The sequence below is a fragment of the Schistocerca cancellata genome, chromosome 6, assembly GCF_023864275.1.
Source record: "Schistocerca cancellata isolate TAMUIC-IGC-003103 chromosome 6, iqSchCanc2.1, whole genome shotgun sequence".
Taxonomy (NCBI): domain Eukaryota; kingdom Metazoa; phylum Arthropoda; class Insecta; order Orthoptera; family Acrididae; genus Schistocerca; species Schistocerca cancellata.
Genome location: NC_064631.1, coordinates 611942011 through 611958580, shown reverse-complemented (window position 1 = coordinate 611958580; position 16570 = coordinate 611942011). Strand labels below are relative to the sequence as shown.

The following is a 16570-nucleotide window of genomic DNA, read 5'->3' as shown; positions in this document are numbered from 1 at the left end:
ACCACATGTTTGGCCTCTCAACAGATACCCATTCATTGTGGTTGCACCCAAGGTACAGCTACCTGTAGCGCTGAGGCACACAAGCCTCCCCACCAACAGCAAGGTCCATGGTTCATGGTTTACAGTTATATGTCACTGAATTCTGAAGGCATACCTCTTGGTTTTATAATGTTGTACATGTGCATCTGTAACAAGTCCAACACTTTGCAGTTCTTCCAACAAAAATTCTAGGCAGTTGCAAGAACGTTTTGAATCCATAATATCCAGAGTGGTGTGTACTGCAGACGCAGCTATTGTAGTGGATAGGATGGTAACTTCACATGCAGGAGGGTGCAGTAATTATTTTTATTTTTACATCTTTATCGAAATGACTTTGATCATTATTTTTATTCAGTTAAATGGTTTAAATGTAATTTTTTTATTTCTATTCCTGTGTCATATAATTTTAATCACCATACGAACTTTTTCAGTTGCTACATTTTTTCTTTTTATCATTGTTTCCAATCTGAATTTTTGTGAATGTGAATTATTATTGTATTCAGTTATTTGAAAATTCCGATCTACCAGTTGAAAAACCAAAGACGATATAATTTATTCATATTTATTGTGCAATTGTGTGAAAAATGTATTTTTATTCGTCAGTTGTGCAATTTTTTGCATGCTAATCGTCAGAGAAACATTTAAGACAGCCTAAATTCCTATTGCACTATGGACAAAACAACGCAGATGAATATTTCAATGAAAGATGGGTTTATAAATAAAACTAAATATGAGCAGAATGATAAACAGATATAATGAACACAATAACCTGAACGAAAAAACGGGATGATAATACAAAAGGATTGAAATCAAAATTAATACATAAAATTAAATAAAAACACATGGACAAAGATTTCAAGTGGAAAAATAATGGAATGGAAGTAAAAAATTACATTTGAGTCAATTAACTGAATAAAAATGATCAAAGTCATTTTGCTAAAGATTTAAAAATGAAAAAAACTTGTTACATCTGATAAGACCCGAACCCCCAAACTTCTGTATGTGAATCTATTACCCTTGCCATTACACCACACAATCGAAGTATGTAGTATGGGATTTTTAGTGCTACTGACTGGTTCAAGAATTTCTGAAATTTTTTGTCAATTAATCACAAATGAGAGAGGCTACTGGGGGAATGTTTGCCATGTGTGTAATACATGGGATCTTAACCCACATAACTGTATAGATAATTTCGAAAGCTGGCCCCATTGCTGGAGTCTTCTCCTTCTTAGGAGATCGATTGTATAAAGCATACGATTTTCTGCAAATACCTGAAAGTAGTTTATTCCATGGACTTCTCTGATGGAATCATTAACAACTAGCTCTAGTCTACAGTTGGTGCCATGCCATATTATGACAGAGGGGTATAAATTATTAAGTTGTACCGCTAGATCACTATTTCTGTCTATCACTGTTGAGGTACCATCACATCAGAAACATATAGGACACCCTTCTAAATATCCTTCACTCATTTCAAAGTTTTTTTTTTTTTATAAAAAAGGTCATAGTGATACTACACCTGCACCACACTAGTTCAGTCAGATCTAAGAACATAGTTTGACAGCTGTCAGTGTCCTCCACAAAGGTTTTAAATGCACAACTAATGTCTGCTTCTTGCTTAGAGTTGTAGATTCATCTATTAATCTGCTTATTTTCCTTTTTTGTTTTCTACATTATGTTTCATACATACTCTTAGCAATATAAAATGTAATATTAGTGCTACAGAAATTTATGTGAAGGATTCTTCCCATATTCAGCCCATTAAGAGAGTGGAGATCTGTATCAACTGGCATATCAGTAAAGGTCTCAGATATTTTGCAATTTTGAAAGCTGTACTAAAAATGTGAACTGTGGGTTCAACTTCTTGTTTCATTGTTATAACTTCTTGATCTAAATATTGTTTTTGCTTAATTCTACTATTTCTGATGCAGATATGAGTGATTTACTTAATTTGTTAACGAATTTTTTCTTCAAACTTTGTTTTTGAGCTCTTTTATCACTTCCAAAACAATTCCCAGCATCCATTCCTGCAGAATGTAAAGTTCCTATGGCTTCTTCAGAACAATTATCTTACATTCTAAGCTACCTTTATTAATAACTATCCATAGATTCTCAGCACTAAAATAATTCCACTGAAAGCAAAAGCATGCTGTCTTTGAATGAACCCATCACACACTTTACTGCAGAGCTCTCAGAGGTACTGTACTTTCCACAGGGTCTAGTCTTTTCACTGCACTTTCAGCACTATTACTATATTCATTTGAAATTTTTGCAATATTGCTTTCACATTCGCCTAACAATACCATTTTAACCACTTTATTATTTGCTTCTTATTTCATGATAAAATATGTAACATTTGGTTTCTAACTGGTCACAGTACCTACTGCTATTGCAACCAGGATCCTATTTCAGATGTAACCTAATTCTAGATATGAGTTTGATTAACATAAAACATAGATTAATCTTTGTTTCAATGCTAAGCAGTAATGTATTGCATTGACTGTTATCAGTTAACATTTAACCTGGTTTCGTGCAAATGGACAAAGTGGTTAACATCAGACAAACTAAGTCAGTGTTGAAGCACAGTTTCTTTTTAATCCTTTTTAAAGTGCTGCAAAGGAAATATCTTTTTCAATATTATCTTCTTACCCATTATTTTAGTTTTATGCTATGAGATTATTTTCTATTACCTGACTGACTGAGTAAATTACAGAATTTTTAAACAACTACAGGATTGATATTGTAAGAGTCGGGCCATACCACCATAGATCTGCAGGTTTTAGAACTTGTGATACTCTTTCTATTTGCGCAGTTGTATAAATGCCAGTGAGTACCAGCTGAACTAAAGCCCTGAAGAAGCCTAACAATACCATACTTTAATATTTGTGGGAAAAAAACCTGAATGAAATAATGTATAATGTGTGACTTAAAACTATATGTATAATAGCCACAAACTTTAAGTATCTCATTGGAGATATCAACAACTCCAATGAACTTTTGCTTTTGAGAGTCATAATAATTTTCTTTATTTTACATTGCGATATGTAAGATTGTGTTATTTCAATATATTTTCGGTTTTGTTTCTTCAATGTGCTGTTCTGTTGCTCCAAACATCATGAACTGAGTTTCTCATCTACTTTTAAAAAATAATTATTAATAATTACGGCTGGAGATGAACCATTATGATGTTCCCATTCCCATCCCATTAACAGAAACATTGCACGATGTCAGTTTCTAATAAAATTTGCATATCCTGGACAATTTAAAACTACTATTGATATTTTATGGTGCTTTTTATAATATGAAAGCACTTCAGAGTTCCCTGTTCTAGGTGTTTTGTAAATGCGCATTTTTCATTCTGAAGATGCACTGTTAGCAGTAATAGTCCCAGGATCCTCTGAAAACTTTGAAGAGATAAATTTGTGTTGTTGTGATAACCTATGAAAATTGACTAGAAATATATTGAAGTACTAAATGCCAATCTTTATTTGTTGTCCATTTCAATTATTCACTGTAATTATGATATTTATGTAATTTATAAACCAGGTCTCTAAAGGCACCAAAAATGAAACAGAATGTGGGAACAGAAGAAACAGAACATGGGAGCAGAAGGTTTTCATTAGCTGCTCTTTTATTATGAAGTTTTCACGTAATTTTGACAGTAGTTGCATGCCTCTCGGTGTGCCAAAGCTGATGAGCTCTAAATTATCTGCCTAGCAACAGGCCCTAATGATGAAATCATGTGACTGTCACTGGTATTTCATCTTGCTAAATTGTCTACCAATGCAAATAATTTTGGTAAATCACCTGTGTGTCAATAAACCATTTAGGACCTGCAGAAAGATAGATCTAACAATACTTGGTGTGGAAAAGATGACAGTTTTACCTCAGGGTTTGAGTTGACTGACACTCTTTCACTTCTAGTCAGCCACATTTAAAATTTACCACAATAGTAGGGGGCTACATTCTGGCTTCCATTAGAAAAAATGTTTTGTAGCATTTTAAATGAGTACTGCAATTATATTCCAATATACACAGACTGAAAGCCTTGGTTGTTCTACTGATTTTACTGAACATATCCCCAAGGTTTACTTATGAAATGCATTTCTTGTCAGCAATGCAAAAGTATGGGCTGTCGTGAAGTACTTCAGCAGATAAGGAATTCTACATCTGGGTGAACTTTCTGACTGCACTTCCAGCCATAAAACATATAAACTTAGCTGAGAAACCAGTACAAATCCTCAAGTACTGCATTCTCTGCAAACAAATGTTAGTGAATAAGATGTGTATTCTTTTGAGTACCTAAGAGTGAAGGGCTCAGAGAGAAACAAAAAATGTGTGCTCTAGCTAAGTTTGTCTGCAGAACTCCTATTACAACATAATATGCTGTCACCCTGTCTGCAGTGGCCATACTATTGATGCAGAGTGTAAAGTCTCATTTAGATGATGAATGGATTAAAATGACGGTGAAACAAACTACCTTTCTAAGGCATAATTCCTTTCAGCCACTGGAGAAATGTATAGCATCGTTAATGTGACACTGCATTGCTGTTTGACAAAAAGACTCTTGCCAGTAAACTATGGTGTGCCCAAACTCAAAGAGTTAGTGACTGTATACATATCTTTCACCAAAGAAGATGAAGTAAATGTTCCAGAATTCAAATCTAAAACAGCTACCAACTTGAGTAACTTAGAAGTATATATCCTCACTGTAGCAAAGCAGCTTAAATCACTTTAAAAGGATAAGGCTACTGGTCCAGATTGTAGGCCAATCAAGTTTCTTTCAGAGTATGCTGATACAATAGCTTCATACACAGCAATCATATAAAACTGCTCGCTCATTGTAGGATCCATACATGAAAATGAGAAATTTGCACACATCATACCAATAACCAAGAAAGAAGACAGGAGTAACCCGCTCAATTACAGACCCATATCACTAATGTTGATTTGCAGGAGAACTTTGGAACATACAGTATGTTCAAACATTATCAATTACCTCAAAGAAAACAATTTACTGACAAATTTTCAGTACAAATTCAGAAAATCTTGTTCTTGTGAAATACAACTAGCTCTTTATTCTCAAGAATTAATGAGTGCTATCGATAGCGGATGTCAAGTTGATTCCGTATTTTTAGATTTCTAGAAGGCCTTTGACACCGTTGCTCACAAGCGACTTCTAATCAAATTGCATGCCTATTGAGTATTACATCAGTTGTGTGACTGTATTCATGAGTTCCTGAGAGAAAGGTCACAGTTCATAATAACTGACAGAAAGTCATTAACTACAAAGGGCAAAAATTTTTGCACAGTCACCTCTAATTTTTTTTATTTTTTGCAGGAGAATGAAATTTTTTGTGAACATACTTGGAACATTTAGCTGTTGTTGTTGTGGTCATCAGTCCTGAGACTGGTTTGATGCAGCTCTCCATGCTACTCTATCCTGTGCAAGCTTCTTCATCTCCCAGTACCTACTGCAACCTACATCCTTCTGAATCTGCTTAGTGTATTCATCTCTTTGTCTCCCCCTACGATTTTTACCCTCCACACTGTCCTCTAATACTAAATTGGTGATCCCTTGATGCCTCAGAACATGTCCTACCAACCGATCCCTTCTTCTGGTCAAGTTGTGCCACAAACTTCTCTTCTCCCCAATCCTATTCAATACTTTCTCATTAGTTATGTGATCTACCCATGTAATCTTTAGCATTCTTCTGTAGCACCACATTTCAAAAGCTTCTATTCTCTTCTTGTCCAAACTATTTACCGTCCATGTTTCACTTCCATACATGGCTACACTCCATACAAATACTCTCAGAAATGACTTCCTGACACTTAAATCTATACTCGATGTTAACAAATTTCTCTTCTTCAGAAACGCTTTCCTTGCCATTGCCAGTCTACATTTTATATCCTCTCTACTTCGACCATCATCAGTTATTTTGCTCCCCAAATAGCAAAACTCCTTTACTACTTTAAGTGTCTCATTTCCTAATCTGATATCCTCAACATCACCCGACTTAATTCGACTACATTCCATTATCCTCATTTTGTTTTTGTTGATGTTCATCTTATATCCTCCCTTCAAGACACCATCCATTCCGTTCAACTGCTCTTCAAAGTCCATTGCTGTCTCTGACAGAATTACAATGTCATTGGCGAACCTCAAAGTTTTTATTTCTTCTCCATGGATTTTAATACCTACTCCGAATTTTTCATTTGTTTCCTTTACTGCTTGCTCAATATACAGATTGAATAACATCGGGGAGAGGCTACAACCCTGTCTTACTCCCTTCCCAACCACTGCTTCCCTTTCATGTCCCTCGACTCTTATAACTGCCATCTGCTTTCTGTACAAATTGTAAATAGCCTTTCGCTCCCTGTATTTTACCCCTGCCACCTTTAGAATTTGAAAGAGAGTATTCCAGTCAACATTGTCAAAAGCTTTCTCCAAGTCTACAAATGCTAGAAACGTAGGTTTGCCTTTCCTTAATCTTTCTTCTAAGATCAGTCGTAAGGTCAGTATTGCCTCACGTGTTCCAGTATTTCTACGGAATCCAAACTGATCTTCACCAAGGTCGGCTTCTACTAGTTTTTCCATTCGTCTGTAAAAAATTCGTGTTAGTATTTTGCAGCTGTGGCTTATTAAACTGATTGTTCGGTAATTTTCACATCTGTCAACACCTGCTTTCTTTGGGATTGGAATTATTATATTCTTCTTTAAGTCTGAGGGTATTTCGCCTGTTTCATACATCTTGCTCACCAGATGGTAGAGTTTTGTCAGGACTGGCTCTCCCAAGGCTGTCAGTAGTTCCAATGGAATGTTGTCTACTCCGGGGGCCTTGTTTCGACTCAGGTCTTTCAGTGCTCTGTCAAACTCTTCACGCAGTATCGTATCTCCCATTTCATCTTCATCTACATCCTCTTCCATTTCCATAATATTGTCCTCAAGTACATCGCCCTTGTATAGACCCTCTATATACTCCTTCCACCTTTCTGCTTTCCCTTCTTTGCTTAGAACTGGGTTTCCATCTGAGCTCTTGATGTTCATACAAGTGGTTCTCTTATCTCCAAAGGTCTCTTTAATTTTCCTGTAGGCAGTATCTATCTTACCCCTCGTGAGATACGCCTCTACATCCTTACATTTGTCCTCTAGCCATCCCTGCTTAGCCATTTTGCACTTCCTGTCGATCTCATTTTTGAGACGTTTGTATTCCTTTTTGCCTGCTTCATTTACTGCATTTTTATATGTTCTCTTTTCATCAATTAAATTCAATATTTCTTCTGTTACCCAAAGATTTTTACTAGCCCTCATCTTTTTACCTACTTGGTCCTCTGCTGCCTTGACTAAGCTACCCATTCTTCTTCTACTGTATTTCTTTCCCCCATTCCTGTCAATTGTTCCCTTATGCTCTCCCTGAAACTCTGTACAACCTCTGGTTCTTTCAGTTTATCCAGGTCCCATCTCCTTATTCCCACCTTTTTGCAGTTTCTTCAGTTTTAATCTACAGGTCATAACCAATAGATTGTGGTCAGAGTCCACATCTGCCCCTGGAAATGTCTTACAATTTAAAACCTGGTTCCTAAATCTCTGTCTTACCATTATATAATCTATCTGATACCTTTTAGTATCTCCAGGGTTCTTCCATGTATACAACCTTCTATCATGATTCTTAAACCAAGTGTTAGCTATGATTAAGTTGTGCTCTGTGCAAAATTCTACCAGGCGGCTTCCTCTTTCATTTCTTAGCCCCAATCCATATTCACCTCCTATGTTTCCTTCTCTCCCTTTTCCTACTCTCGAATTCCAGTCACCCATGACTATTCAATTTTCGTCTCCCTTCACTATCTGAATACTTTCTTTTATTTCATCATACATTTCTTCAGTTTCTTCGTCATCTGCAGAGCTAGTTGGCATATAAACTTGTACTACTGTAGTAGGTGTGGGCTTCGTATCTATCTTGGCCACAATAATGCGTTCACTATGCTGTTTGTAGTAGCTTACCGGCATTCCTATTTTCCTATTCATTATTAAACCTACTCCTGCATTACCCCTATTTGACTTTGTGTTTATAACCCTGTAGTCACCTGACCAGAAGTCTTGCTCCTCCTGTCACCGAACTTCACTAATTCCCACTATATCTAACTTTAACCTATCCATTTCCCTTTTTAAACTTTCTAACCTACCTGCCCGATTAAGGGATCTGACATTCCACGCTCCGATCTGTAGAACGCCAGTTTTCTTTCTCCTGATAACGACATCCTCTTGAGTAGTCCCCGCCCAGAAATCCGAATGGGGGACTATTTTACCTCCGGAATATTTTACCCAAGAGGACGCCATCATCATTTAATCATACAGTAAAGCTGCATGCCCTCGGGAAAAATTACGGCCGTAGTTTCCCCTTGCTTTCAGCCGTTCGCAGTACCAGCACAGCAAGCCCGTTTTGGTTATTGTTACAAGGCCAGATCAGTCAATCAACCAGACTGTTGCTCTTGCAACTACTGAAAAGGCTGCTGCCCCTCTTCAGGAACCACACGTTTGTCTGGCCTCTCAACAGATACCCCTCCGTTGTGGTTGTACCTACGGTATGGCTATCTGTATCGATGAGGCACGCAAGCCTCCCCACCAACGGCAAGGTCCATGGTTCATGGGGGGGGGGGGGGGGGGACATTTAGCTATACATTGGTATATAAAAGTATTTTCTTTTATTTACAGGTGAGCCATAATGGATGTGAAGTAGGTGTCAAGTTGCGATAATGGCTGGTGATGGAGTTCCTCTTCAAGACCACTGACGACTCTGCCACATCGATTCACAGAAAGTTGCACCCTATTTATGGGGAGGACACAGTGGATTGTAGAAGTATCCAGCGGTGGTTGCAGAGGTTTAAAGAAGGTGATTTCTCTCTACTGGACAATCCATGATGCAGTAGGCCATCAACGGCTGTGAGTGTTATGAATGAGAGCATTGATCAAATCATCCAAAATAACAGATGTGTGATGACACAACAGCTTGCTGAAATGACTTGTTTGTCATTGGGTAGTGTGGTATCACTGGTAGAATCACTAGGGTACAGAAAAGTCTGTGCGCATTGGGTGCCTAGATTATGGACAAGAGAAATGAAAACATTGAGGAAGAATGAGTGCGAGGGTCTACGGCATTGTGGATTGTCCAGTAGAGAGAAATCACCTTCTTCAAACATCTGCAACCACCGCTGGATACTGCTGCAATCCACTGTGTCCTCCCCATAAACAGGGAGCAGCTTCCTGTGGATTGATGTGACAGAGTCATTGCCTGTGTTCAAGAGGAACTCCAACACTGACCGTTGTCACAACCTCACATCTAGTTCACGGTCCATTATGGCTCAGTTGTAAATAAAAGAAACCACTTTTATTTACCAATTATAGTTAACTGTTCCAAGTATGTTCACAAAAAATTTCATTCTCCTCATGTAAAAAATTTAAAAAAATAGAGACTACTGCGCAAAACTTTTTGAATGCCCTTTGTAAAATGGAAGTAGTATCTGGCTTTCCCCAAGAAAGTGTTATAGGCCCTCTGCTGTACCCAATCAACACAAATGACATAGGAGACAATCTGAGCAGTCCTCTTTGACTGTTTGCAGATGATGCTGTCATTTACCATCTTGTAAAGGCATTGGGTGACCAAAACCAATTGCAAAATGATTTAAACAAGATATATGTAAGGTGAGAAAATGGCAATTGGCTCTAAATACTGAAAAATGTGAATTCATCTAAAAGATGTCTGCTAAATTTTGCTTGTACAATAAATTACACAAATCTAAAGGGACAAATTTCAACAAAACACTTAGGGATTACAATTTTAAATAAATTAAACTGGAATCATCAAGTACATAATTTTGTGTGGTAAGGAAACCAGAGACTGAAGTTTATTGGCATAACACTTGGAAAGTGCAACAGGTATACTAAAGAGACAGTGTACACCACACTTATATGTCCTCTTCTTGAGTATGCTGTGCAGTGTGAGTTGTGCACCAGATGGGACTGATGGATGCCATCGAAAAGTTAAAAGAAGGAAGCTCATTATGTATAATCGCAAAATAGGGGAGAGAGTGCTACAGACAAGATACATGAATTGGGATGGCAGTCATTAAAACAAAGGCGTTTTTCGTTACAGTAGCATCTTCTCACAACATTTCAATCACCAATTTTCTCCTCCACTTATCAAAATATTTTTTTGGCACCCAACTACACAGGAAGACTTGCTCATCATTGGAATGACTTCTTACCCTCTCCCTTAAAACCCACATCCTTTCGTCTTTCCCTCTCCTTCCCTCTTTCCTGATGAAGCAACCGTTGGTTGCGAAAGCTGGTATTTTGTGTGTATGTTTGTGTTTGTTTGTGTGTCTATCAAAATACAAGCTTTCGCAACCAACGGTTGCTTCATCAGGAAAGAGGGAAGGAGAGGGAAAGACGAAAGGATGTGGGTTTTAAGGGAGAGGGTAAGGAGTAAGGAGTCATTCCAATCCCGGGAGCGGAAAGACTTACCTTAGGGGGAAAAAAGGACAGGTATACACTCGCACACACACACACATCCATCCGCACGTACACAGACACAAGCAGACATAGGTGTAAAGGTAAAGGTAACCAATTACCGAGTAAGCAGAGGCACTGAATCATTGACAGCCACATAGCTGAAACTGAGTTTTTGGTAGCTTCTGGACACATACACGAGAATGGCTACATTAACAAAGCTGGCTGAATACAAAGCGTATTTATCCAGCACAATGTAGTGATACGGGCAGTGTGTGTGTGTGTGTGTGTGTGTGTGTGTGTGTGTGTGTGTGTGTGTGTGTGTGTGTGTGAGAGAGAGAGAGAGAGAGAGAGAGAGAGAGAGAGAGAGAGAGAGAATTGAAAAGACTGGATTCTGTAATTACAGTAATAATCACCATTGTCTTCACAGGTGAGCAAATCAGCATTCATGATTTCATCAAATAATATAGAATGCAATTTACACACTAAGTGAATAAAATATTTCTAGTCACATCTGAATCACAACAGGACACGTCCAAGCTATCTGATACAAAATCTGTGTAACTACATGACATTTGTAGAACAGCAAATTACACTGCAATGTAATTGGTTAAATGAATTCTCAGGTTGCACATTAAGGCATGGTAATGAAACTGAATCTGTTATCGCAAATTTTTATTTTGTTTTCCAGTTTGCAGTCGGTATACAATAGTTACTAACCATAATTTCCTTAGTTATGATGAAAGCACTCTCTATAATTTTCATGTTGTGTAACACAGGTTCTTCAGGTATTGACAGTTAATTGAAACACATATACAATAGGCGAGTGTAGTAATTTATTGCAGTGAAATATTGTCAGGCATACACATTGCTGTTGTAGGTACTGACACATTATTCATTCACAACATAAGTGTGTTTTACAGTATGTATGAGTATATTTCTAAGTGTATCTCACTGTTAAATTAGGACATTTTGAGTGTATCAAATGGAAGATATTAGCAGAAAGGTGTTATTTTAAACAAACTACTGTTTTGCAACATTTTTATTTGACCTTCACAATGACTTTAAAGCATATTTTATGCACAAATTAATAAATACAGTCCCTCACTTTAAAATCAAATAAATAACATCACAGACCTGTGAACTCTTTCTCTTCATGTGTGCTCTTTCACATACATAACAATAAGACATTAATGAGGCAAACACAGATACATGTAATTGTAAAAGACCATATGATATTTGGGTTTCCTTGTTTGTCTGCTAAGGAACACCAGAAATTAAATCTCACTTGGTAACTTCAGTAATTAAATGTCAATATGTATGATTTACAACAGTATTACAGTGGTGTTGAAACAAACAGAGCAAGAAACAGTTATGTCTGTAATTTGTGTGATTAGAGAATATTACAGAACTCTGAAATGGGAGGAAGAAATTAAAAACGTGGTGACGATACCCTTAGAAATACTGTTTAGGAGAACTTGACAGAAAATGAACACAAAAATTAATGCTAATGAGCAGTTTCAGTAATCATAAAAATATAGTCACATAATATCAATATTTCTCCTCTCTACACTCAAAACTGGCAGTTATTATACAACTCAGAAAATAAATATTTTGACACGAGTTCAGTTGTCATATCTACACTATACAATATATTAAAACAGACATAAAAATTAGAAAAGCAAAGAACAGCAATAAAATGTTTATAGTTTGAATACAATATTACATATTGTATGATTTGAAACAAACATACCCACAGAAATTCACAGAATCTGAGGCTCATTAAAATGTCCAAACTGCACACAGTTTGAATGAATATATGAAAGATTTTCCATTCAAATACAATTGTACAGGTCATTATTTTAGTATGTGGAGGTAGATAAGTCATACAAACATAAAAAAAATGCACTGTATTTGAAACATAATACACAAGTCATTCATTCACTATTTACAGAATATAGTTATGTACAATATGCATAAGATTCTGACTATAAAGAAGGGGAATAAATTATAACATTTCATTTGGTAGCTCATTAAATATATGTGTAGTAGATCATATCATTATATAAGTACTTTGCCCATTTAAAGACTAGTATAATACCATTTGGATCAATATCATGTTACGCAGCTTCCTAAACTACAGCACACAGTGCTCTCTTAGAGAAGCAGATGTCACTGTAGACCAATATCCAGTCATGTTCGCATTTGACAAGAAAATCTGTGTGAATTTATGTAAATCTGTGACAAATTGGTGTCATTATGCTCTACTTGGAAACTTCATTGCTTTAAATCTTCCTTAATTCAATATATTGATACAGTCTATGTCTGAAAATTGTTACCAGAGACCATGACAGTTTATAAAAACCTAAGATGCTACTGAGAGTCAAGGTATTGTGCCTTACTGTCTTTTAAATTGTACTAATATTTCAGTCATCAATAAATGAATACTTGCTTTAATTTATTGTTGTTTCATAAGTTATCTTTTTGCCTTCACATATTAAAAAATTGTTTTGTTCTAACTCACATTAATGAAAACTAAATTACTACATTTTTCAGAAATTGTAATTATTATTTTAGTAAAACAGATACAACAATTGACTTTCTGAGCATGTTAAATCAAGAAATTATATTTCTACTGCCACGTTCAGTGTTGAGGAAAATACTGTCAAGAACAGGATAGAAAATTATGTTTCTTATATCTGCAATACTTCAGAATATGTTTGATGTGAAACACAAATGGAAAAGGACTGTGTACCCAACACTGCCACAGCCTGTTGGTCAGACTCCTTATTGATACAGCCGCACAGCTACTTCAGTGTCACAAAAGATTCTAGATTACAATCAGTCTGCAAATGTAATAGTCTACATTCATTATTTTAGTTTACATTGCAGTAGCACTGATTGAAAAAATAAACTATTTCCTTATCCACAATCAATAAGATAGCACCTCACAGAATATTAGAATAAATAAATTAATTGGTTACGACCATAAGACATACAAAGACATGACTGAATGAAGGTCCAGTTCAGTGCCACAGAATTTCAGTCACTTGTCATCTGCTGCACAATCAAGAATGTAACTCTAAACAAACATAATGTCAGTTTTTGATTACACTGCTTTGCTGTAGGCCTAAGAACTGTACAATCATTCTATATTTTGTAGGTAACAGATAGATCATACTTGTAATAAATAAATAAATGTTGACCTGATTCTGTCACAGTCAAAGCTGGCAATAAAACCCACGAATAAACTGAAAATATTAGTTCACTTTATTACAGCTTTGTCTTTTGCACTACAATTACTATATTCTTTACATATGTTGCTTTTGGGTGATAACACAATAAATACTGACACAGAAACGGGGAGACCAGATCAAATACTGTAGTAGCCGTATGCCAGAATCAGACAAGGACAGGTGTCTCCCTGTAGTGGTGGTAATGGTGATGTATGTGCTCATGAACATGATGGTGCTCGTGCCTCTCAACAGAAGAGACACCTGCTGCTGTAGAATTGTTTCCTGCTTCTGGCTGGCCAGATGGTGGACCTTCAGGAGGAGGTGGTGGTTGTGTAGAGTTACCAGATGCAAACCTATCAGCAGTGCCAAGGCCAGACGAAAATTCCTGCTCCAGCCAACGAACCACCTGGGCCATGGCACGGGCCTGATCCTGTTCCCTGTTTCGATGCTTGAGGTGGTGAGGTGATGATGTGTGTCCCATAACAAATGGTGGCAATTTCCTGCGGTCTGGTCCCGGGTCCTCGTGGGACTTCGAACGTGCCCGCCCAAAATGGAAGGGCGACGATGTGATATCATCAGCAGCCGCACAGACCCTCGGTGGTGGCAAGTGTGCCGCTGTTGGATACCGGTTTGGTGATGTCCCAACTGGTGCAACTGGAACGGACCGACCCAAGTCGTGAGAGCGAGAGCGGTGGTGTCCACGTGTGTGACAGCCCTGCCTGCTGTGCTGCAGCTGCTGAACTGATTTCTCCACACCGTGACGACATTCGTGGTGACAGTGCTGCAACTTGTGTTCCAATCCTGCCAAGTCTAGATAGCAGTTAGGAGCAGGGCTGTGGGCAAGGTAGTGCAGCTGCACCTCTTCACGATGAGAAGTCTTGTGCCTATGCCTGTGATGCGCATGTCTAATATCAACCAGGCCACCTCGGTCGCACTGTTTCCTGAAAGTCAATTTTGTTGATTAGAGGAGAGATACAACTGACAATATAAAGTTATATGCTATATAAAGAATACTGAAATGGTCAAAGCAGCTGATCTGTTACAAAATATCTAAGTAGGGCAACCCGAAACTAACTGTGCGTGTGACTTATAATAGTAGATACAGGCTGTACTGGTCAAACATAATATAATAGTGTAAAATGTAATAACTTGAGGAGTAAATGAGATATTTATTGACACTATGTTTCTACAAGTATAGTAACTCAAATTTTTTTTTACGCATATAATAAACCTTGATATCTAATCTGTATTCCCCTTCTCTCGAGGTGTTTTGCAGCACTGCAGGTGTAACATTTGCGATAGCTGCACAAGTGATTTGGTGCAGATCTGGTAGATCTCAAACTGGCATCTGGTACACTTGTTTCTCCGAAAAACCTAGGCTTCTGGGGGTATCAAGCAATCAATGGACTAACCCTCCCAATCGAGTGATCTGGAAACTCGTGGTCCAAGAAATCTCACACCATATTTGTAAAATGGCATCTTGCAACACCTTGTTGAAAGATCTGTCATGAGGAAGTTGTTGCACAACAATAAAGCTCCAACATGCATATGTAACTTTTTGCATTAACTGCAGGCTCCACAAAGAAAAATAGCCCTATAACCCTGTCCTTCAACACACCACAATTAGTTTTCATAGTGTCACATTCACTATCTTGTCACTATATTGAGTGGCGGGTTCCATTCCCATATGCAGCAGTTGTGCATGTTTACTATGCCGGACAAGTGGAATGTAGTCTCATGTGAGAAACAGATGAAATTGAGGAATGCCTCATTTTTGAGCATTTTTGCTAGAATTGTCTTTGCAAATGCTTTAAATCATGGTCTGTTCTCAGGCTTGGTTTTGTGACAAAGCTGTAGTTGTACATCCATAGGTACAACCTTTTATGGACAACATTGTGTACTGTTGAATAAGGTAACTGCAATTGGCTACTTGTCCGATTGATGTACGAGGGCTCCCCTGGAAGAACGTATGGATTAATTCAACAGTAGTCTCTAAAAATGCAACTTGGTGTGCTGTCCAGTCATCAAAAGCCAAATCCCAGTTTCACAAAGCTGCTTGTCCCATTTCTTGGTTGTTAGATAAGTAGGAATCACTATGTCCTTGGGTGTCACCTCCATTGTGGCTGTCGTCAAGACTCAAGATGGCTTCGCCATCTCCCTCCACAAGGGAAGAGGAATACTGTATACCTCTGGTGCCTGATGCTCCAGCACACCTACCACACAGCAATGCCCTGTGGGTTGCCATTGTGCCAGACACCTGCAGCCGACACTGTGCAACTTCACTGCACCATCTGCTGCAGTATGGAGGGTGCCATGATGACTGGACACAGCTGGCACTATATCGCATCCGTGAAGTCACACGACACTGGCCACTTCCTGGTATCCCTAAGGCCTATATAGGACTGCCACCTACAGGTGTCCAGTAGTGTGTGACACAGAATGAAATGATCGGAGGGCATTGTTGGCCGGGAGGCCCCTTTCGGGAGAGTTCAGCCGCCGTATTGCAAGTCCTTTTTAGTTGATGCCACTTTGGTGACTTGCGAGTCAGTGATGATAAAGGACACACAACACCCCTGCTGGGAATCAAACCCGGGCCCCCTGCGTGGTAGGCAGTAACACTACTGCTTCGCTAAGGAGGCGGACTGTGACACAGAGTCTACCACTGAGTAAGCTACGAGTCACCAATACAGCACTACCAGACGAAGACAACGCCAGTGCACCACCAATCGTGGCCACAACCAACTCCAACCTTGGAGAGTAATTGAGGGTGACAGACTGTGCGCTT

At 38.1% G+C, this 16570-nt stretch overlaps 1 protein-coding gene across 1 annotated transcript in view; it reads right to left on the bottom strand.

Annotated features, from left to right (window-relative positions):
* Positions 1 to 11365: 11365 nt before the first annotated feature.
* Positions 11366 to 16570, bottom strand: part of LOC126191300 (uncharacterized) — a 144540-nt gene continuing 139335 nt past the window's right edge. Inside the window, exon 6 of the mRNA XM_049932128.1 lies at positions 11366 to 14726. Within this exon, the coding sequence (XP_049788085.1) occupies positions 13952 to 14726 (775 nt within the window). The 3' untranslated portion in view covers positions 11366 to 13951. The remainder of the gene's footprint in view (positions 14727 to 16570) is intronic.